We start from the raw sequence: 24,211 nt of genomic DNA, 5'->3' as shown, positions 1-24,211 counted from the left end.
AGTGCAGTGATGTTACATAGCTGACAGCAGTGATGTCACCAGAGTGCAGTGATGTTACAGAGCTGACTGTAGTGATGTCACCAGAGTACAGTGATGTTACAGAGCTGACTGCAGTGATGTCACCAGAGTGCAGTGATGTTACAGAGCTGACTGCAGTGATGTCACCAGAGTGCAGTGATGTTACAGAGCTGACTCTAGTGATGTCACCGGAGTGCAGTGATGTTACACAGCTGACAGCAGTGATGTCACCAGAGTGCAGTGATGTTACAGAGCTGACTGCAGTGATGTCACCGGAGTGCAGTGATGTTACAGAGCTGACTGCAGTGATGTCACCAGAGTGCAGTGATGTTACAGAGCTGACTACAGTGATGTCATTGGAGTGCATAGATGTTACAGAGCGGAGTGCAGGGATGTCACCAGAGTGCAGTGATGTTACAGAGCTGACTGCAGTGATGTCACCAGAGTGCAGTGATGTTACAGAGCTGACTGCAGTGATGTCACCAGAGTGCAGTGATGTTACAGAGCTGACTACAGTGATGTCATTGGAGTGCATAGATGTTACAGAGCGGAGTGCAGGGATGTCACCAGAGTGCAGTGATGTTACAGAGCTGACTGCAGTGATGTCACCAGAGTGCAGTGATGTTACAGAGCTGACTGCAGTGATGTCACCAGAGTGCAGTGATGCTACAGAGCTGACTGCAGTGATGTCACCGGAGTGCAGTGATGTTACAGAGCTGACTGCAGTGATGTCACCGGAGTGCAGTGATGTTACCAGAGTGCAGTGATGTTACAGAGCTGACTGCAGTGATGTCACCTGAGTGCAGTGATGTTACAGAGCTGACTACAGTGATGTCACCAGAGTGCAGTGATGTTACAGAGCGGAGTGCAGGGATGTCACCAGAGTGCAGTGATGTTACAGAGCTGACTGCAGTGATGTCACCTGAGTGCAGTGATGTTACAGAGCTGACTGCAGTGATGTCACCAGAGTGTAGTGATGTTACAGAGCGGAATGCAGGGATGTCACCAGAGTGCAGTGATGTTACAGAGCTGACTGCAGTGATGTCACCAGAGTGCAGTGATATTACAGAGCTGACTGCAGTGATGTCACCGAACTGCAGTGATGTTACACAGCTGACAGCAGTGATGTCACCAGAGTGCAGTGATGTTACAGAGCTGACTGCAGTGATGTCACCGAAGTGCAGTGATGTTACACAGCTGACAGCAGTGATGTCACCAGAGTGCAGTGATGTTACAGAGCTGACTGTAGTGATGTCACCAGAGTGCAGTGATGTTACAGAGCTGACTGCAGTGATGTCACCGGAGTGCAGTGATGTTATAGAGCTGACTGCAGTGACGTCACCAGAGTGCAGTGATGTTACAGAGCTGACTATAGTGATGTCACCAGAGTGCAGTGATGTTACAGAGCTGACTGCAGTGATGTCACCGGAGTGCAGTGATGTTACACAGCTGACAGCAGTGATGTCACCAGAGTGCAGTGATGTTACAGAGCTGACTGCAGTGATGTCACCGGAGTGCAGTGATGTTACAGAGCTGACTGCAGTGATGTCACCAGAGTGCAGTGGTGTTACAGAGCTGACTACAGTGATGTCATTGGAGTGCATAGATGTTACAGAGCGGAGTGCATGGATGTCACCAGAGTGCAGTGATGTTACAGAGCTGACTGCAGTGATGTCACCAGAGTGCAGTGATGTTACAGAGCTGACTGCAGTGATGTCACCAGAGTGCAGTGATGCTACAGAGCTGACTGCAGTGATGTCACCGGAGTGCAGTGATGTTACAGAGCTGACTGCAGTGATGTCACCGGAGTGCAGTGATGTTACCAGAGTGCAGTGATGTTACAGAGCTGACTGCAGTGATGTCACCTGAGTGCAGTGATGTTACAGAGCTGACTACAGTGATGTCACCAGAGTGCAGTGATGTTACAGAGCTGACTGCAGTGATGTCACCAGAGTGCAGTGATGTTACAGAGCTGACTGCAGTGATGTCACCTGAGTGCAGTGATGTTACAGAGCTGACTGCAGTGATGTCACCAGAGTGTAGTGATGTTACAGAGCGGAATGCAGGGATGTCACCAGAGTGCAGTGATGTTACAGAGCTGACTGCAGTGATGTCACCGGAGTGCAGTGATGTTATAGAGCTGACTGCAGTGACGTCACCAGAGTGCAGTGATGTTACAGAGCTGACTGTAGTGATGTCACCAGAGTGCAGTTATGTTACAGAGCTGACTGCAGTGATGTCACCGGAGTGCAGTGATGTTATAGAGCTGACTGCAGTGATGTCACCGGAGTGCAGTGATGTTCAGAGCTGACTGCAGTGATGTCACCAGAGTGCAGTGATGTTACAGAGCTGACTGTAGTGATGTCACCAGAGTGCAGTGATGTTACAGAGCTGACTGCAGTGATGTCACCGGAGTGCAGTGATGTTACATAGCTGACAGCAGTGATGTCACCAGAGTGCAGTGATGTTACAGAGCTGACTGTAGTGATGTCACCAGAGTACAGTGATGTTACAGAGCTGACTGCAGTGATGTCACCAGAGTGCAGTGATGTTACAGAGCTGACTGCAGTGATGTCACCAGAGTGCAGTGATGTTACAGAGCTGACTCTAGTGATGTCACCGGAGTGCAGTGATGTTACACAGCTGACAGCAGTGATGTCACCAGAGTGCAGTGATGTTACAGAGCTGACTGCAGTGATGTCACCGGAGTGCAGTGATGTTACAGAGCTGACTGCAGTGATGTCACCAGAGTGCAGTGATGTTACAGAGCTGACTACAGTGATGTCATTGGAGTGCATAGATGTTACAGAGTGGAGTGCAGGGATGTCACCAGAGTGCAGTGATGTTACAGAGCTGACTGCAGTGATGTCACCAGAGTGCAGTGATGTTACAGAGCTGACTGCAGTGATGTCACCAGAGTGCAGTGATGTTACAGAGCTGACTACAGTGATGTCATTGGAGTGCATAGATGTTACAGAGCGGAGTGCAGGGATGTCACCAGAGTGCAGTGATGTTACAGAGCTGACTGCAGTGATGTCACCAGAGTGCAGTGATGTTACAGAGCTGACTGCAGTGATGTCACCAGAGTGCAGTGATGCTACAGAGCTGACTGCAGTGATGTCACCGGAGTGCAGTGATGTTACAGAGCTGACTGCAGTGATGTCACCGGAGTGCAGTGATGTTACCAGAGTGCAGTGATGTTACAGAGCTGACTGCAGTGATGTCACCTGAGTGCAGTGATGTTACAGAGCTGACTACAGTGATGTCACCAGAGTGCAGTGATGTTACAGAGCGGAGTGCAGGGATGTCACCAGAGTGCAGTGATGTTACAGAGCTGACTGCAGTGATGTCACCTGAGTGCAGTGATGTTACAGAGCTGACTGCAGTGATGTCACCAGAGTGTAGTGATGTTACAGAGCGGAATGCAGGGATGTCACCAGAGTGCAGTGATGTTACAGAGCTGACTGCAGTGATGTCACCAGAGTGCAGTGATATTACAGAGCTGACTGCAGTGATGTCACCGAACTGCAGTGATGTTACACAGCTGACAGCAGTGATGTCACCAGAGTGCAGTGATGTTACAGAGCTGACTGCAGTGATGTCACCGAAGTGCAGTGATGTTACACAGCTGACAGCAGTGATGTCACCAGAGTGCAGTGATGTTACAGAGCTGACTGTAGTGATGTCACCAGAGTGCAGTGATGTTACAGAGCTGACTGCAGTGATGTCACCGGAGTGCAGTGATGTTATAGAGCTGACTGCAGTGACATCACCAGAGTGCAGTGATGTTACAGAGCTGACTGTAGTGATGTCACCAGAGTGCAGTGATGTTACAGAGCTGACTGCAGTGATGTCACCGGAGTGCAGTGATGTTACACAGCTGACAGCAGTGATGTCACCAGAGTGCAGTGATGTTACAGAGCTGACTGCAGTGATGTCACCGGAGTGCAGTGATGTTACAGAGCTGACTTCAGTGATGACACCAGAGTGCAGTGATGTTACAGAGCTGACTACAGTGATGTCATTGGAGTGCATAGATGTTACAGAGCGGAGTGCAGGGATGTCACCAGAGTGCAGTGATGTTACAGAGCTGACTGCAGTGATGTCACCAGAGTGCAGTGATGTTACAGAGCTGACTGCAGTGATGTCACCAGAGTGCAGTGATGTTACAGAGCTGACTACAGTGATGTCATTGGAGTGCATAGATGTTACAGAGCGGAGTGCAGGGATGTCACCAGAGTGCAGTGATGTTACAGAGCTGACTGCAGTGATGTCACCAGAGTGCAGTGATGTTACAGAGCTGACTGCAGTGATGTCACCAGAGTGCAGTGATGCTACAGAGCTGACTGCAGTGATGTCACCGGAGTGCAGTGATGTTACAGAGCTGACTGTAGTGATGTCACCGGAGTGCAGTGATGTTACCAGAGTGCAGTGATGTTACAGAGCTGACTGCAGTGATGTCACCTGAGTGCAGTGATGTTACAGAGCTGACTACAGTGATGTCACCAGAGTGCAGTGATGTTACAGAGCGGAGTGCAGGGATGTCACCAGAGTGCAGTGATGTTACAGAGCTGACTGCAGTGATGTCACCTGAGTGCAGTGATGTTACAGAGCTGACTGCAGTGATGTCACCAGAGTGTAGTGATGTTACAGAGCGGAATGCAGGGATGTCACCAGAGTGCAGTGATGTTACAGAGCTGACTGCAGTGATGTCACCAGAGTGCAGTGATATTACAGAGCTGACTGCAGTGATGTCACCGAACTGCAGTGATGTTACACAGCTGACAGCAGTGATGTCACCAGAGTGCAGTGATGTTAGAGCTGACTGCAGTGATGTCACCGAAGTGCAGTGATGTTACACAGCTGACAGCAGTGATGTCACCAGAGTGCAGTGATGTTACAGAGCTGACTGTAGTGATGTCACCAGAGTGCAGTGATGTTACAGAGCTGACTGCAGTGATGTCACCGGAGTGCAGTGATGTTATAGAGCTGACTGCAGTGACGTCACCAGAGTGCAGTGATGTTACAGAGCTGACTGTAGTGATGTCACCAGAGTGCAGTGATGTTACAGAGCTGACTGCAGTGATGTCACCGGAGTGCAGTGATGTTATAGAGCTGACTGCAGTGATGTCACCGGAGTGCAGTGATGTTCAGAGCTGACTGCAGTGATGTCACCAGAGTGCAGTGATGTTACAGAGCTGACTGCAGTGATGTCACCGAAGTGCAGTGATGTTACACAGCTGACAGCAGTGATATCACCAGAGTGCAGTGATGTTACAGAGCTGACTGCAGTGATGTCACCGGAGTGCAGTGATGTTCAAAGCTGACTGCAGTGATGTCACCAGAGTGCAGTGATGTTACAGAGCTGACTACAGTGATGTCATTGGAGTGCATAGATGTTACAGAGCGGAGTGCAGGGATGTCACCAGAGTGCAGTGATGTTACAGAGCTGACTGCAGTGATGTCACCAGAGTGCAGTGATGTTACAGAGCTGACTGTGGTGATGTCACCAGAGTGCAGTGATGTTCAGAGCTGACTGTAGTGATGTCACCAGAGTGCAGTGATGTTCAGAGCTGACTGCAGTGATGTCACCAGAGTGCAGTGATGTTACAGAGCTGACTGCAGTGATGTCACCGAAGTGCAGTGATGTTACACAGCTGACAGCAGTGATATCACCAGAGTGCAGTGATGTTACAGAGCTGACTGCAGTGATGTCACCGGAGTGCAGTGATGTTACAGAGCTGACTGCAGTGATGTCACCAGAGTGTAGTGATGTTACAGAGCGGAATGCAGGGATGTCACCAGAGTGCAGTGATGTTACAGAGCTGACTGCAGTGATGTCACCAGAGTGCAGTGATATTACAGAGCTGACTGCAGTGATGTCACCGAACTGCAGTGATGTTACACAGCTGACAGCAGTGATGTCACCAGAGTGCAGTGATGTTACAGAGCTGACTGTAGTGATGTCACCAGAGTGCAGTGATATTACAGAGCTGACTGCAGTGATGTCACCGAACTGCAGTGATGTTACACAGCTGACAGCAGTGATGTCACCAGAGTGCAGTGATGTTACAGAGCTGACTGCAGTGATGTCACCAGAGTGCAGTGATGTTACAGAGCTGACTACAGTGATGTCATTGGAGTGCATAGATGTTACAGAGCGGAGTGCAGGGATGTCACCAGAGTGCAGTGATGTTACAGAGCTGACTGCAGTGATGTCACCAGAGTGCAGTGATGTTACAGAGCTGACTGTGGTGATGTCACCAGAGTGCAGTGATGTTCAGAGCTGACTGTAGTGATGTCACCAGAGTGCAGTGATGTTCAGAGCTGACTGCAATGATGTCACCAGAGTGCAGTGATGTTCAGAGCTGACTGTAGTGATGTCACCAGAGTGCAGTGATGTTCAGAGCTGACTGCAGTGATGTCACCAGAGTGCAGTGATGTTCAGAGCTGACTGTAGTGATGTCACCAGAGCGCAGTGATGTTCAGAGCTGACTGCAGTGATGTCACCGGAGTGCAGTGATGTTACACAGCTGACAGCAGTGATGTCACCAGAGTGCAGTGATGTTACAGAGCTGACTGCAGTGATGTCACCAGAGTACAGTGATGTTACAGAGCTGACTACAGTGATGTCACCAGAGTGCAGTGATGTTACAGAGCTGACTGTAGTGATGTCACCAGAGTGCAGTGATGTTACAGAGCTGAATGCAGTGATGTCACCTGAGTGCAGTGATGTTATAGAGCTGACTGCAGTGATGTCACCAGAGTGCAGTGATGTTCAGAGCTGACTGCAGTGATGTCACCAGAGTGCAGTGATGTTACAGAGCTGACTGTAGTGATGTCACCAGAGTGCAGTGATGTTACAGAGCTGACTGCAGTGATGTCACCAGAGTGCAGTGATGTTACAGAGCGGAGTGCAGGGATGTCACCAGAGTGCAGTGATGTTACAGAGCTGACTGCAGTGATGTCACCAGAGTGCAGTGATATTACAGAGCTGACTGCAGTGATGTCACCGGAGTGCAGTGATGTTACAGAGCTGACTGCAGTGATGTCACCAGAGTGCAGTGGTGTTACAGAGCTGACTACAGTGATGTCATTGGAGTGCATAGATGTTACAGAGCGGAGTGCATGGATGTCACCAGAGTGCAGTGATGTTACAGAGCTGACTGCAGTGATGTCACCAGAGTGCAGTGATGTTACAGAGCTGACTGCAGTGATGTCACCAGAGTGCAGTGATGCTACAGAGCTGACTGCAGTGATGTCACCGGAGTGCAGTGATGTTACAGAGCTGACTGCAGTGATGTCACCGGAGTGCAGTGATGTTACCAGAGTGCAGTGATGTTACAGAGCTGACTGCAGTGATGTCACCTGAGTGCAGTGATGTTACAGAGCTGACTACAGTGATGTCACCAGAGTGCAGTGATGTTACAGAGCTGACTGCAGTGATGTCACCAGAGTGCAGTGATGTTACAGAGCTGACTGCAGTGATGTCACCTGAGTGCAGTGATGTTACAGAGCTGACTGCAGTGATGTCACCAGAGTGTAGTGATGTTACAGAGCGGAATGCAGGGATGTCACCAGAGTGCAGTGATGTTACAGAGCTGACTGCAGTGATGTCACCGGAGTGCAGTGATGTTATAGAGCTGACTGCAGTGACGTCACCAGAGTGCAGTGATGTTACAGAGCTGACTGTAGTGATGTCACCAGAGTGCAGTGATGTTACAGAGCTGACTGCAGTGATGTCACCGGAGTGCAGTGATGTTATAGAGCTGACTGCAGTGATGTCACCGGAGTGCAGTGATGTTCAGAGCTGACTGCAGTGATGTCACCAGAGTGCAGTGATGTTACAGAGCTGACTGTAGTGATGTCACCAGAGTGCAGTGATGTTACAGAGCTGACTGCAGTGATGTCACCGGAGTGCAGTGATGTTACATAGCTGACAGCAGTGATGTCACCAGAGTGCAGTGATGTTACAGAGCTGACTGTAGTGATGTCACCAGAGTACAGTGATGTTACAGAGCTGACTGCAGTGATGTCACCAGAGTGCAGTGATGTTACAGAGCTGACTGCAGTGATGTCACCAGAGTGCAGTGATGTTACAGAGCTGACTCTAGTGATGTCACCGGAGTGCAGTGATGTTACACAGCTGACAGCAGTGATGTCACCAGAGTGCAGTGATGTTACAGAGCTGACTGCAGTGATGTCACCGGAGTGCAGTGATGTTACAGAGCTGACTGCAGTGATGTCACCAGAGTGCAGTGATGTTACAGAGCTGACTACAGTGATGTCATTGGAGTGCATAGATGTTACAGAGTGGAGTGCAGGGATGTCACCAGAGTGCAGTGATGTTACAGAGCTGACTGCAGTGATGTCACCAGAGTGCAGTGATGTTACAGAGCTGACTGCAGTGATGTCACCAGAGTGCAGTGATGTTACAGAGCTGACTACAGTGATGTCATTGGAGTGCATAGATGTTACAGAGCGGAGTGCAGGGATGTCACCAGAGTGCAGTGATGTTACAGAGCTGACTGCAGTGATGTCACCAGAGTGCAGTGATGTTACAGAGCTGACTGCAGTGATGTCACCAGAGTGCAGTGATGCTACAGAGCTGACTGCAGTGATGTCACCGGAGTGCAGTGATGTTACAGAGCTGACTGCAGTGATGTCACCGGAGTGCAGTGATGTTACCAGAGTGCAGTGATGTTACAGAGCTGACTGCAGTGATGTCACCTGAGTGCAGTGATGTTACAGAGCTGACTACAGTGATGTCACCAGAGTGCAGTGATGTTACAGAGCGGAGTGCAGGGATGTCACCAGAGTGCAGTGATGTTACAGAGCTGACTGCAGTGATGTCACCTGAGTGCAGTGATGTTACAGAGCTGACTGCAGTGATGTCACCAGAGTGTAGTGATGTTACAGAGCGGAATGCAGGGATGTCACCAGAGTGCAGTGATGTTACAGAGCTGACTGCAGTGATGTCACCAGAGTGCAGTGATATTACAGAGCTGACTGCAGTGATGTCACCGAACTGCAGTGATGTTACACAGCTGACAGCAGTGATGTCACCAGAGTGCAGTGATGTTACAGAGCTGACTGCAGTGATGTCACCGAAGTGCAGTGATGTTACACAGCTGACAGCAGTGATGTCACCAGAGTGCAGTGATGTTACAGAGCTGACTATAGTGATGTCACCAGAGTGCAGTGATGTTACAGAGCTGACTGCAGTGATGTCACCGGAGTGCAGTGATGTTATAGAGCTGACTGCAGTGACATCACCAGAGTGCAGTGATGTTACAGAGCTGACTGTAGTGATGTCACCAGAGTGCAGTGATGTTACAGAGCTGACTGCAGTGATGTCACCGGAGTGCAGTGATGTTACACAGCTGACAGCAGTGATGTCACCAGAGTGCAGTGATGTTACAGAGCTGACTGCAGTGATGTCACCGGAGTGCAGTGATGTTACAGAGCTGACTTCAGTGATGTCACCAGAGTGCAGTGATGTTACAGAGCTGACTACAGTGATGTCATTGGAGTGCATAGATGTTACAGAGCGGAGTGCAGGGATGTCACCAGAGTGCAGTGATGTTACAGAGCTGACTGCAGTGATGTCACCAGAGTGCAGTGATGTTACAGAGCTGACTGCAGTGATGTCACCAGAGTGCAGTGATGTTACAGAGCTGACTACAGTGATGTCATTGGAGTGCATAGATGTTACAGAGCGGAGTGCAGGGATGTCACCAGAGTGCAGTGATGTTACAGAGCTGACTGCAGTGATGTCACCAGAGTGCAGTGATGTTACAGAGCTGACTGCAGTGATGTCACCAGAGTGCAGTGATGCTACAGAGCTGACTGCAGTGATGTCACCGGAGTGCAGTGATGTTACAGAGCTGACTGTAGTGATGTCACCGGAGTGCAGTGATGTTACCAGAGTGCAGTGATGTTACAGAGCTGACTGCAGTGATGTCACCTGAGTGCAGTGATGTTACAGAGCTGACTACAGTGATGTCACCAGAGTGCAGTGATGTTACAGAGCGGAGTGCAGGGATGTCACCAGAGTGCAGTGATGTTACAGAGCTGACTGCAGTGATGTCACCTGAGTGCAGTGATGTTACAGAGCTGACTGCAGTGATGTCACCAGAGTGTAGTGATGTTACAGAGCGGAATGCAGGGATGTCACCAGAGTGCAGTGATGTTACAGAGCTGACTGCAGTGATGTCACCAGAGTGCAGTGATATTACAGAGCTGACTGCAGTGATGTCACCGAACTGCAGTGATGTTACACAGCTGACAGCAGTGATGTCACCAGAGTGCAGTGATGTTAGAGCTGACTGCAGTGATGTCACCGAAGTGCAGTGATGTTACACAGCTGACAGCAGTGATGTCACCAGAGTGCAGTGATGTTACAGAGCTGACTGTAGTGATGTCACCAGAGTGCAGTGATGTTACAGAGCTGACTGCAGTGATGTCACCGGAGTGCAGTGATGTTATAGAGCTGACTGCAGTGACGTCACCAGAGTGCAGTGATGTTACAGAGCTGACTGTAGTGATGTCACCAGAGTGCAGTGATGTTACAGAGCTGACTGCAGTGATGTCACCGGAGTGCAGTGATGTTATAGAGCTGACTGCAGTGATGTCACCGGAGTGCAGTGATGTTCAGAGCTGACTGCAGTGATGTCACCAGAGTGCAGTGATGTTACAGAGCTGACTGCAGTGATGTCACCGAAGTGCAGTGATGTTACACAGCTGACAGCAGTGATATCACCAGAGTGCAGTGATGTTACAGAGCTGACTGCAGTGATGTCACCGGAGTGCAGTGATGTTCAAAGCTGACTGCAGTGATGTCACCAGAGTGCAGTGATGTTACAGAGCTGACTACAGTGATGTCATTGGAGTGCATAGATGTTACAGAGCGGAGTGCAGGGATGTCACCAGAGTGCAGTGATGTTACAGAGCTGACTGCAGTGATGTCACCAGAGTGCAGTGATGTTACAGAGCTGACTGTGGTGATGTCACCAGAGTGCAGTGATGTTCAGAGCTGACTGTAGTGATGTCACCAGAGTGCAGTGATGTTCAGAGCTGACTGCAGTGATGTCACCAGAGTGCAGTGATGTTACAGAGCTGACTGCAGTGATGTCACCGAAGTGCAGTGATGTTACACAGCTGACAGCAGTGATATCACCAGAGTGCAGTGATGTTACAGAGCTGACTGCAGTGATGTCACCGGAGTGCAGTGATGTTACAGAGCTGACTGCAGTGATGTCACCAGAGTGTAGTGATGTTACAGAGCGGAATGCAGGGATGTCACCAGAGTGCAGTGATGTTACAGAGCTGACTGCAGTGATGTCACCAGAGTGCAGTGATATTACAGAGCTGACTGCAGTGATGTCACCGAACTGCAGTGATGTTACACAGCTGACAGCAGTGATGTCACCAGAGTGCAGTGATGTTACAGAGCTGACTGTAGTGATGTCACCAGAGTGCAGTGATATTACAGAGCTGACTGCAGTGATGTCACCGAACTGCAGTGATGTTACACAGCTGACAGCAGTGATGTCACCAGAGTGCAGTGATGTTACAGAGCTGACTGCAGTGATGTCACCAGAGTGCAGTGATGTTACAGAGCTGACTACAGTGATGTCATTGGAGTGCATAGATGTTACAGAGCGGAGTGCAGGGATGTCACCAGAGTGCAGTGATGTTACAGAGCTGACTGCAGTGATGTCACCAGAGTGCAGTGATGTTACAGAGCTGACTGTGGTGATGTCACCAGAGTGCAGTGATGTTCAGAGCTGACTGTAGTGATGTCACCAGAGTGCAGTGATGTTCAGAGCTGACTGCAATGATGTCACCAGAGTGCAGTGATGTTCAGAGCTGACTGTAGTGATGTCACCAGAGTGCAGTGATGTTCAGAGCTGACTGCAGTGATGTCACCAGAGTGCAGTGATGTTCAGAGCTGACTGTAGTGATGTCACCAGAGCGCAGTGATGTTCAGAGCTGACTGCAGTGATGTCACCGGAGTGCAGTGATGTTACACAGCTGACAGCAGTGATGTCACCAGAGTGCAGTGATGTTACAGAGCTGACTGCAGTGATGTCACCAGAGTACAGTGATGTTACAGAGCTGACTACAGTGATGTCACCAGAGTGCAGTGATGTTACAGAGCTGACTGTAGTGATGTCACCAGAGTGCAGTGATGTTACAGAGCTGAATGCAGTGATGTCACCTGAGTGCAGTGATGTTATAGAGCTGACTGCAGTGATGTCACCAGAGTGCAGTGATGTTCAGAGCTGACTGCAGTGATGTCACCAGAGTGCAGTGATGTTACAGAGCTGACTGTAGTGATGTCACCAGAGTGCAGTGATGTTACAGAGCTGACTGCAGTGATGTCACCAGAGTGCAGTGATGTTACAGAGCGGAGTGCAGGGATGTCACCAGAGTGCAGTGATGTTACAGAGCTGACTGCAGTGATGTCACCAGAGTGCAGTGATATTACAGAGCTGACTGCAGTGATGTCACCGAACTGCAGTGATGTTACACAGCTGACAGCAGTGATGTCACCAGAGTGCAGTGATGTTACAGAGCTGACTGCAGTGATGTCACCGAAGTGCAGTGATGTTACACAGCTGACAGCAGTGATGTCACCAGAGTGCAGTGATGTTACAGAGCTGACTGTAGTGATGTCACCAGAGTGCAGTGATGTTACAGAGCTGACTGCAGTGATGTCACCGGAGTGCAGTGATGTTATAGAGCTGACTGCAGTGACGTCACCAGAGTGCAGTGATGTTACAGAGCTGACTGCAGTGATGTCACCGGAGTGCAGTGATGTTATAGAGCTGACTGCAGTGATGTCACCGGAGTGCAGTGATGTTCAGAGCTGACTGCAGTGATGTCACCAGAGTGCAGTGATGTTACAGAGCTGACTGCAGTGATGTCACCGAAGTGCAGTGATGTTACACAGCTGACAGCAGTGATATCACCAGAGTGCAGTGATGTTACAGAGCTGACTGCAGTGATGTCACCGGAGTGCAGTGATGTTCAGAGCTGACTGCAGTGATGTCACCAGAGTGCAGTGATGTTACAGAGCTGACTACAGTGATGTCATTGGAGTGCATAGATGTTACAGAGCGGAGTGCAGGGATGTCACCAGAGTGCAGTGATGTTACAGAGCTGACTGCAGTGATGTCACCAGAGTGCAGTGATGTTACAGAGCTGACTGTGGTGATGTCACCAGAGTACAGTGATGTTCAGAGCTGACTGTAGTGATGTCACCAGAGTGCAGTGATGTTCAGAGCTGACTGCAATGATGTCACCAGAGTGCAGTGATGTTCAGAGCTGACTGTAGTGATGTCACCAGAGTGCAGTGATGTTCAGAGCTGACTGCAATGATGTCACCAGAGTGCAGTGATGTTCAGAGCTGACGGTAGTGATGTCACCAGAGTGCAGTGATGTTCAGAGCTGACTGCAGTGATGTCACCGGAGTGCAGTGATGTTACACAGCTGACAGCAGTGATGTCACCAGCGTGCAGTGATGTTACAGAGCTGACTGCAGTGATTTCACCAGAGTGCAGTGATGTTCAGAGCTGACTGCAGTGATGTCACCGGAGTGCAGTGATGTTACACAGCTGACAGCAGTGATGTCACCAGAGTGCAGTGATGTTATAGAGCTGACTGCAGTGATGTCACCGGAGTGCAGTGATGTTACACAGCTGACAGCAGTGATGTCACCAGAGTGCAGTGATGTTACAGAGCTGACTGTAGTGATGTCACCAGAGTGCAGTGATGTTACAGAGCTGACTGCAGTGATGTCACCTGAGTGCAGTGATGTTATAGAGCTGACTGCAGTGATGTCACCGGAGTGCAGTGATGTTACACAGCTGACAGCAGTGATGTCACCAGAGTGCAGTGATGTTACAGAGCTGACTGTAGTGATGTCACCAGAGTGCAGTGATGTTACAGAGCTGACTGCAGTGATGTCACCTGAGTGCAGTGATGTTATAGAGCTGACTGCAGTGATGTCACCGGAGTGCAGTGATGTTCAGAGCTGACTGCAGTGATGTCACCAGAGTGCAGTGATGTTACAGAGCTGACTGTAGTGATGTCACCAGAGTGCAGTGATGTTACAGAGCTGACTGCAGTGATGTCACCTGAGTGCAGTGATGTTATAGAGCTGACTGCAGTGATGTCACCAGAATGCAGTGATGTTACAGAGCTGACTGCAGTGATGTCACCGGAATGCAGTGATGTTATAGAGCTGACTGCAGTGATGTCACCGGAGTGCAGTGATGTTCAGAGCTGACTGCAGTGATGTCACCAGAGTGCAGTGATGTTACAGAGCTGACTGTAGTGATGTCACCAGAGTGCAGTGATGTTACAGAGCTGACTGCAGTGATGTCACCTGAGTGCAGTGATGTTATAGAGCTGACTGCAGTGATGTCACCAGAATGCAGTGATGTTACAGAGCTGACTGCAGTGATGTCACCGGAATGCAGTGATGTTATAGAGCTGACTGCAGTGATGTCACCGGAGTGCAGTGATGTTCAGAGCTGACTGTAGTGATGTCACCAGAGTGCAGTGATGTTCAGAGCTGACTGCAGTGATGTCACCGGAGTGCAGTGATGTTACACAGCTGACAGCAGTGATGTCACCAGAGTGCAGTGATGTTATAGAGCTGACTGCAGTGATGTCACCGGAGTGCAGTGATGTTACACAGCTGACAGCAGTGATGTCACCAGAGTGCAGTGATGTTACAGAGCTGACTGTAGTGATGTCACCAGAGTGCAGTGATGTTACAGAGCTGACTGCAGTGATGTCACCTGAGTGCAGTGATGTTATAGAGCTGACTGCAGTGATGTCACCGGAGTGCAGTGATGTTCAGAGCTGACTGCAGTGATGTCACCAGAGTGCAGTGATGTTACAGAGCTGACTGTAGTGATGTCACCAGAGTGCAGTGATGTTACAGAGCTGACTGCAGTGATGTCACCTGAGTGCAGTGATGTTATAGAGCTGACTGCAGTGATGTCACCAGAATGCAGTGATGTTACAGAGCTGACTGCAGTGATGTCACCTGAGTGCAGTGATGTTACACAGCTGACAGCAGTGATGTCACCAGAGTGCAGTGATGTTATAGAGCTGACTGCAGTGATGTCACCAGAGTGCAGTGATGTTACAGAGCTGACTGCAGTGATGTCACCTGAGTGCAGTGATGTTATAGAGCTGACTGCAGTGATGTCACCAGAATGCAGTGATGTTACAGAGCTGACTGCAGTGATGTCACCGGAATGCAGTGATGTTATAGAGCTGACTGCAGTGATGTCACCGGAGTGCAGTGATGTTCAGAGCTGACTGCAGTGATGTCACCAGAGTGCAGTGATGTTACAGAGCTGACTACAGTGATGTCATTGGAGTGCATAGATGTTACAGAGCGGAGTGCAGGGATGTCACCAGAGTGCAGTGATGTTACAGAGCTGACTGCAGTGATGTCACCAGAGTGCAGTGATGTTACAGAGCTGACTGTGGTGATGTCACCAGAGTACAGTGATGTTCAGAGCTGACTGTAGTGATGTCACCAGAGTGCAGTGATGTTCAGAGCTGACTGCAATGATGTCACCAGAGTGCAGTGATGTTCAGAGCTGACTGTAGTGATGTCACCAGAGTGCAGTGATGTTCAGAGCTGACTGCAATGATGTCACCAGAGTGCAGTGATGTTCAGAGCTGACTGTAGTGATGTCACCAGAGTGCAGTGATGTTCAGAGCTGACTGCAGTGATGTCACCGGAGTGCAGTGATGTTACACAGCTGACAGCAGTGATGTCACCAGCGTGCAGTGATGTTACAGAGCTGACTGTAGTGATGTCACCAGAGTACAGTGATGTTACAGAGCTGACTGCAGTGATTTCACCAGAGTGCAGTGATGTTACAGAGCTGACTGTAGTGATGTCACCAGAGTGCAGTGATGTTCAGAGCTGACTGTAGTGATGTCACCAGAGCGCAGTGATGTTCAGAGCTGACTGCAGTGATGTCACCGGAGTGCAGTGATGTTACACAGCTGACAGCAGTGATGTCACCAGAGTACAGTGATGTTACAGAGCTGACTACAGTGATGTCACCGGAGTGCAGTGATGTTACACAGCTGACTGTAGTGATGTCACCAGAGTGCAGTGATGTTACAGAGCTGACTGCAGTGATGTCACCTGAGTGCAGTGATGTTATAGAGCTGACTGCAGTGATGTCACCGGAGTGCAGTGATGTTCAGAGCTGACTGCAGTGATGTCACCAGAGTGCAGTGATGTTACAGAGCTGACTGTAGTGATGTCACCAGAGTGCAGTGATGTTACAGAGCTGACTGCAGTGATGTCACCTGAGTGCAGTGATGTTATAGAGCTGACTGCAGTGATGTCACCAGAGTGCAGTGATGTTACAGAGCTGACTGTGGTGATGTCACCAGAGTGCAGTGATGTTCAGAGCTGACTGTAGTGATGTCACCAGAGTGCAGTGATGTTCAGAGCTGACTGCAATGATGTCACCAGAGTGCAGTGATGTTCAGAGCTGACTGTAGTGATGTCACCAGAGTGCAGTGATGTTCAGAGCTGACTGCAGTGATGTCACCAGAGTGCAGTGATGTTACAGAGCTGACTGTAGTGATGTCACCAGAGTGCAGTGATGATCAGAGCTGACTGCAGTGATGTCACCGGAGTGCAGTGATGTTACACAGCTGACAGCAGTGATGTCACCAGCGTGCAGTGATGTTACAGAGCTGACTGTAGTGATGTCACCAGAGTACAGTGATGTTACAGAGCTGACTGCAGTGATGTCACCAGAGTGCAGTGATGTTACAGAGCTGACTGTAGTGATGTCACCAGAGTGCAGTGATGTTCAGAGCTGACTGTAGTGATGTCACCAGAGTGCAGTGATGTTCAGAGCTGACTGCAGTGATGTCACCGGAGTGCAGTGATGTTACAGAGCTGACTGTAGTGATGTCACCAGAGTGCAGTGATGTTACAGAGCTGACTGTAGTGATGTCACCAGAGTGCAGTGATGTTACAGAGCTGACTGCAGTGATGTCACCTGAGTGCAGTGATGTTATAGAGCTGACTGCAGTGATGTCACCAGAATGCAGTGATGTTACAGAGCTGACTGCAGTGATGTCACCGGAATGCAGTGATGTTATAGAGCTGACTGCAGTGATGTCACCGGAGTGCAGTGATGTTCAGAGCTGACTGCAGTGATGTCACCGGAGTGCAGTGATGTTACACAGCTGACAGCAGTGATGTCACCGGAGTGCAGTGATGTTACAGAGCTGACTGTAGTGATGTCACCAGAGTGCAGTGATGTTACAGAGCTGACTGCAGTGATGTCACCTGAGTGCAGTGATGTTATAGAGCTGACTGCAGTGATGTCACCGGAGTGCAGTGATGTTCAGAGCTGACTGCAGTGATGTCACCAGAGTGCAGTGATGTTACAGAGCTGACTGTAGTGATGTCACCAGAGTGCAGTGATGTTACAGAGCTGACTGCAGTGATGTCACCAGAGTGCAGTGATGTTACAGAGCTGACTGCAGTGATGTCACCTGAGTGCAGTGATGTTATAGAGCTGACTGCAGTGATGTCACCAGAATGCAGTGATGTTACAGAGCTGACTGCAGTGATGTCACCGGAATGCAGTGATGTTATAGAGCTGACTGCAGTGATGTCACCGGAGTGCAGTGATGTTCAGAGCTGACTGCAGTGATGTCACCAGAGTGCAGTAATGTTACAGAGCTGACTGTAGTGATGTCACCAGAGTGCAGTGATGTTACAGAGCTGACTGCAGTGATGTCACCTGAGTGCAGTGATGTTATAGAGCTGACTGCAGTGATGTCACCAGAATGCAGTGATGTTACAGAGCTGACTGCAGTGATGTCACCTGAGTGCAGTGATGTTACACAGCTGACAGCAGTGATGTCACCAGAGTGCAGTGATGTTATAGAGCTGACTGCAGTGATGTCACCAGAGTGCAGTGATGTTACAGAGCTGACTGCAGTGATGTCACCTGAGTGCAGTGATGTTATAGAGCTGACTGCAGTGATGTCACCAGAATGCAGTGATGTTACAGAGCTGACTGCAGTGATGTCACCGGAATGCAGTGATGTTACAGAGCTGACTACAGTGATGTCATTGGAGTGCATAGATGTTACAGAGCGGAGTGCAGGGATGTCACCAGAGTGCAGTGATGTTACAGAGCTGACTGCAGTGATGTCACCAGAGTGCAGTGATGTTACAGAGCTGACTGTGGTGATGTCACCAGAGTACAGTGATGTTCAGAGCTGACTGTAGTGATGTCACCAGAGTGCAGTGATGTTCAGAGCTGACTGCAATGATGTCACCAGAGTGCAGTGATGTTCAGAGCTGACTGTAGTGATGTCACCAGAGTGCAGTGATGTTCAGAGCTGACTGCAATGATGTCACCAGAGTGCAGTGATGTTCAGAGCTGACTGTAGTGATGTCACCAGAGTGCAGTGATGTTCAGAGCTGACTGCAGTGATGTCACCGGAGTGCAGTGATGTTACACAGCTGACAGCAGTGATGTCACCAGCGTGCAGTGATGTTACAGAGCTGACTGTAGTGATGTCACCAGAGTACAGTGATGTTACAGAGCTGACTGCAGTGATTTCACCAGAGTGCAGTGATGTTACAGAGCTGACTGTAGTGATGTCACCAGAGTGCAGTGATGTTACAGAGCTGACTGTGGTGATGTCACCAGAGTGCAGTGATGTTCAGAGCTGACTGTAGTGATGTCACCAGAGTGCAGTGATGTTCAGAGCTGACTGCAATGATGTCACCAGAGTGCAGTGATGTTCAGAGCTGACTGTAGTGATGTCACCAGAGTGCAGTGATGTTCAGAGCTGACTGCAGTGATGTCACCAGAGTGCAGTGATGTTACAGAGCTGACTGTAGTGATGTCACCAGAGTGCAGTGATGATCAGAGCTGACTGCAGTGATGTCACCGGAGTGCAGTGATGTTACACAGCTGACAGCAGTGATGTCACCGGAGTGCAGTGATGTTACAGAGCTGACTGTAGTGATGTCACCAGAGTGCAGTGATGTTACAGAGCTGACTGCAGTGATGTCACCTGAGTGCAGTGATGTTATAGAGCTGACTGCAGTGATGTCACCGGAGTGCAGTGATGTTCAGAGCTGACTGCAGTGATGTCACCAGAGTGCAGTGATGTTACAGAGCTGACTGTAGTGATGTCACCAGAGTGCAGTGATGTTACAGAGCTGACTGCAGTGATGTCACCAGAGTGCAGTGATGTTACAGAGCTGACTGCAGTGATGTCACCTGAGTGCAGTGATGTTATAGAGCTGACTGCAGTGATGTCACCAGAATGCAGTGATGTTACAGAGCTGACTGCAGTGATGTCACCGGAATGCAGTGATGTTATAGAGCTGACTGCAGTGATGTCACCGGAGTGCAGTGATGTTCAGAGCTGACTGCAGTGATGTCACCAGAGTGCAGTAATGTTACAGAGCTGACTGTAGTGATGTCACCAGAGTGCAGTGATGTTACAGAGCTGACTGCAGTGATGTCACCTGAGTGCAGTGATGTTATAGAGCTGACTGCAGTGATGTCACCAGAATGCAGTGATGTTACAGAGCTGACTGCAGTGATGTCACCTGAGTGCAGTGATGTTACACAGCTGACAGCAGTGATGTCACCAGAGTGCAGTGATGTTATAGAGCTGACTGCAGTGATGTCACCAGAGTGCAGTGATGTTACAGAGCTGACTGCAGTGATGTCACCTGAGTGCAGTGATGTTATAGAGCTGACTGCAGTGATGTCACCAGAATGCAGTGATGTTACAGAGCTGACTGCAGTGATGTCACCGGAATGCAGTGATGTTACAGAGCTGACTACAGTGATGTCATTGGAGTGCATAGATGTTACAGAGCGGAGTGCAGGGATGTCACCAGAGTGCAGTGATGTTACAGAGCTGACTGCAGTGATGTCACCAGAGTGCAGTGATGTTACAGAGCTGACTGTGGTGATGTCACCAGAGTACAGTGATGTTCAGAGCTGACTGTAGTGATGTCACCAGAGTGCAGTGATGTTCAGAGCTGACTGCAATGATGTCACCAGAGTGCAGTGATGTTCAGAGCTGACTGTAGTGATGTCACCAGAGTGCAGTGATGTTCAGAGCTGACTGCAATGATGTCACCAGAGTGCAGTGATGTTCAGAGCTGACTGTAGTGATGTCACCAGAGTGCAGTGATGTTCAGAGCTGACTGCAGTGATGTCACCGGAGTGCAGTGATGTTACACAGCTGACAGCAGTGATGTCACCAGCGTGCAGTGATGTTACAGAGCTGACTGTAGTGATGTCACCAGAGTACAGTGATGTTACAGAGCTGACTGCAGTGATTTCACCAGAGTGCAGTGATGTTACAGAGCTGACTGTAGTGATGTCACCAGAGTGCAGTGATGTTACAGAGCTGACTGTGGTGATGTCACCAGAGTGCAGTGATGTTCAGAGCTGACTGTAGTGATGTCACCAGAGTGCAGTGATGTTCAGAGCTGACTGCAATGATGTCACCAGAGTGCAGTGATGTTCAGAGCTGACTGTAGTGATGTCACCAGAGTGCAGTGATGTTCAGAGCTGACTGCAGTGATGTCACCAGAGTGCAGTGATGTTACAGAGCTGACTGTAGTGATGTCACCAGAGTGCAGTGATGATCAGAGCTGACTGCAGTGATGTCACCGGAGTGCAGTGATGTTACACAGCTGACAGCAGTGATGTCACCAGCGTGCAGTGATGTTACAGAGCTGACTGTAGTGATGTCACCAGAGTACAGTGATGTTACAGAGCTGACTGCAGTGATGTCACCAGAGTGCAGTGATGTTACAGAGCTGACTGTAGTGATGTCACCAGAGTGCAGTGATGTTCAGAGCTGACTGTAGTGATGTCACCAGAGTGCAGTGATGTTCAGAGCTGACTGCAGTGATGTCACCGGAGTGCAGTGATGTTACAGAGCTGACTGTAGTGATGTCACCAGAGTGCAGTGATGTTACAGAGCTGACTGCAGTGATGTCACCTGAGTGCAGTGATGTTATAGAGCTGACTGCAGTGATGTCACCAGAATGCAGTGATGTTACAGAGCTGACTGCAGTGATGTCACCGGAATGCAGTGATGTTATAGAGCTGACTGCAGTGATGTCACCGGAGTGCAGTGATGTTCAGAGCTGACTGCAGTGATGTCACCAGAGTGCAGTGATGTTACAGAGCTGACTGTAGTGATGTCACCAGAGTGCAGTGATGTTACAGAGCTGACTGCAGTGATGTCACCTGAGTGCAGTGATGTTATAGAGCTGACTGCAGTGATGTCACCAGAATGCAGTGATGTTACAGAGCTGACTGCAGTGATGTCACCGGAATGCAGTGATGTTATAGAGCTGACTGCAGTGATGTCACCGGAGTGCAGTGATGTTCAGAGCTGACTGTAGTGATGTCACCAGAGTGCAGTGATGTTCAGAGCTGACTGCAGTGATGTCACCGGAGTGCAGTGATGTTACACAGCTGACAGCAGTGATGTCACCAGAGTGCAGTGATGTTATAGAGCTGACTGCAGTGATGTCACCGGAGTGCAGTGATGTTACACAGCTGACAGCAGTGATGTCACCAGAGTGCAGTGATGTTACAGAGCTGACTGTAGTGATGTCACCAGAGTGCAGTGATGTTACAGAGCTGACTGCAGTGATGTCACCTGAGTGCAGTGATGTTACACAGCTGACTGCAGTGATGTCACCGGAGTGCAGTGATGTTACACAGCTGACAGCAGTGATGTCACCAGAGTGCAGTGATGTTACAGAGCTGACTGTAGTGATGTCACCAGAGTGCAGTGATGTTACAGAGCTGACTGCAGTGATGTCACCTGAGTGCAGTGATGTTATAGAGCTGACTGCAGTGATGTCACCGGAGTGCAGTGATGTTCAGAGCTGACTGCAGTGATGTCACCAGAGTGCAGTGATGTTACAGAGCTGACTGTAGTGATGTCACCAGAGTGCAGTGATGTTACAGAGCTGACTGCAGTGATGTCACCTGAGTGCAGTGATGTTATAGAGCTGACTGCAGTGATGTCACCAGAATGCAGTGATGTTACAGAGCTGACTGCAGTGATGTCACCGGAATGCAGTGATGTTATAGAGCTGACTGCAGTGATGTCACCGGAGTGCAGTGATGTTCAGAGCTGACTGCAGTGATGTCACCAGAGTGCAGTGATGTTACAGAGCTGACTGTAGTGATGTCACCAGAGTGCAGTGATGTTACAGAGCTGACTGCAGTGATGTCACCTGAGTGCAGTGATGTTATAGAGCTGACTGCAGTGATGTCACCAGAATGCAGTGATGTTACAGAGCTGACTGCAGTGATGTCACCGGAATGCAGTGATGTTATAGAGCTGACTGCAGTGATGTCACCGGAGTGCAGTGATGTTCAGAGCTGACTGTAGTGATGTCACCAGAGTGCAGTGATGTTCAGAGCTGACTGCAGTGATGTCACCGGAGTGCAGTGATGTTACACAGCTGACAGCAGTGATGTCACCAGAGTGCAGTGATGTTATAGAGCTGACTGCAGTGATGTCACCGGAGTGCAGTGATGTTACACAGCTGACAGCAGTGATGTCACCAGAGTGCAGTGATGTTACAGAGCTGACTGTAGTGATGTCACCAGAGTGCAGTGATGTTACAGAGCTGACTGCAGTGATGTCACCTGAGTGCAGTGATGTTATAGAGCTGACTGCAGTGATGTCACCGGAGTGCAGTGATGTTCAGAGCTGACTGCAGTGATGTCACCAGAGTGCAGTGATGTTACAGAGCTGACTGTAGTGATGTCACCAGAGTGCAGTGATGTTACAGAGCTGACTGCAGTGATGTCATCTGAGTGCAGTGATGTTATAGAGCTGACTGCAGTGATGTCACCAGAATGCAGTGATGTTACAGAGCTGACTGCAGTGATGTCACCGGAATGCAGTGATGTTATAGAGCTGACTGCAGTGATGTCACCGGAGTGCAGTGATGTTCAGAGCTGACTGTAGTGATGTCACCAGAGTGCAGTGATGTTCAGAGCTGACTGCAGTGATGTCACCGGAGTGCAGTGATGTTACACAGCTGACAGCAGTGATGTCACCAGAGTGCAGTGATGTTATAGAGCTGACTGCAGTGATGTCACCGGAGTGCAGTGATGTTACACAGCTGACAGCAGTGATGTCACCAGAGTGCAGTGATGTTACAGAGCTGACTGTAGTGATGTCACCAGAGTGCAGTGATGTTACAGAGCTGACTGCAGTGATGTCACCTGAGTGCAGTGATGTTATAGAGCTGACTGCAGTGATGTCACCGGAGTGCAGTGATGTTCAGAGCTGACTGCAGTGATGTCACCAGAGTGCAGTGATGTTACAGAGCTGACTGTAGTGATGTCACCAGAGTGCAGTGATGTTACAGAGCTGACTGCAGTGATGTCATCTGAGTGCAGTGATGTTATAGAGCTGACTGCAGTGATGTCACCAGAATGCAGTGATGTTACAGAGCTGACTGCAGTGATGTCACCGGAGTGCAGTGATGTTATAGAGCTGACTGCAGTGATGTCACCGGAGTGCAGTGATGTTCAGAGCTGACTGCAGTGATGTCACCAGAATGCAGTGATGTCACTGATATATCTGTTATATTTAGCAACGTACGAAGCACTAGAATCCTCACCTGTCTGCTCAGTCATTCTTTTCCGGTGCGGCGCCATTGTCACCACCTTCATCCACCAGTAAATAATTCCCAACACAACCAGTAAAATTGAGAATCTGATCACAAACTTCATTGTCCGGTTCCGGAAGGGAAGAAACGTCAGTCTCACCTCCCCCTGTGCCCATCAGTCATGGGGGCAAAGTGCAGTTTGCTGAAACGTATCCGGCAGAGATACCTAGCGGACGTCCAACCTGTCACATGTCATGGAGGGTCTGCGGCTCATGGTCTGCTAGGGTCGAGGGCACCTGGAGCCTAGAAGGAGCACAGAGGAGTGTACTGCTATTATGGGGGGCAGTAGTGAGGTCAGGACAAGGGCAGTGATATCAGAGGGGGGTGATCTCATTAAAGTTTTAAAAAGTTTGGAAACCATAAGGAAATTAAATATAAACTATACTGGACAGTTGCATGGGAGCTGAGTACACAAAACGG

The 24,211-nt window shown here is 49.6% G+C and overlaps 1 protein-coding gene across 1 annotated transcript in view; it reads right to left on the bottom strand.

Moving 5' to 3' along the window:
* LOC142294884 (carbohydrate sulfotransferase 11-like) overlaps window positions 1-23,893 on the bottom strand; it is a 31,752-nt gene extending 7,859 nt beyond the window's left edge. The window contains exon 1 of the mRNA XM_075337946.1: window positions 23,744-23,893. Coding sequence (XP_075194061.1) covers window positions 23,744-23,855 — 112 coding nt within the window. The 5' untranslated portion in view covers window positions 23,856-23,893. The remainder of the gene's footprint in view (window positions 1-23,743) is intronic.
* Window positions 23,894-24,211: the final 318 nt, after the last annotated feature.

Source organism: Anomaloglossus baeobatrachus, chromosome 3, assembly GCF_048569485.1.
Source record: "Anomaloglossus baeobatrachus isolate aAnoBae1 chromosome 3, aAnoBae1.hap1, whole genome shotgun sequence".
Lineage (NCBI taxonomy): Eukaryota > Metazoa > Chordata > Amphibia > Anura > Aromobatidae > Anomaloglossus > Anomaloglossus baeobatrachus.
Note: the sequence above shows the minus strand (reverse complement) of the source record. Positions and strands in the feature narration are given on the sequence as shown.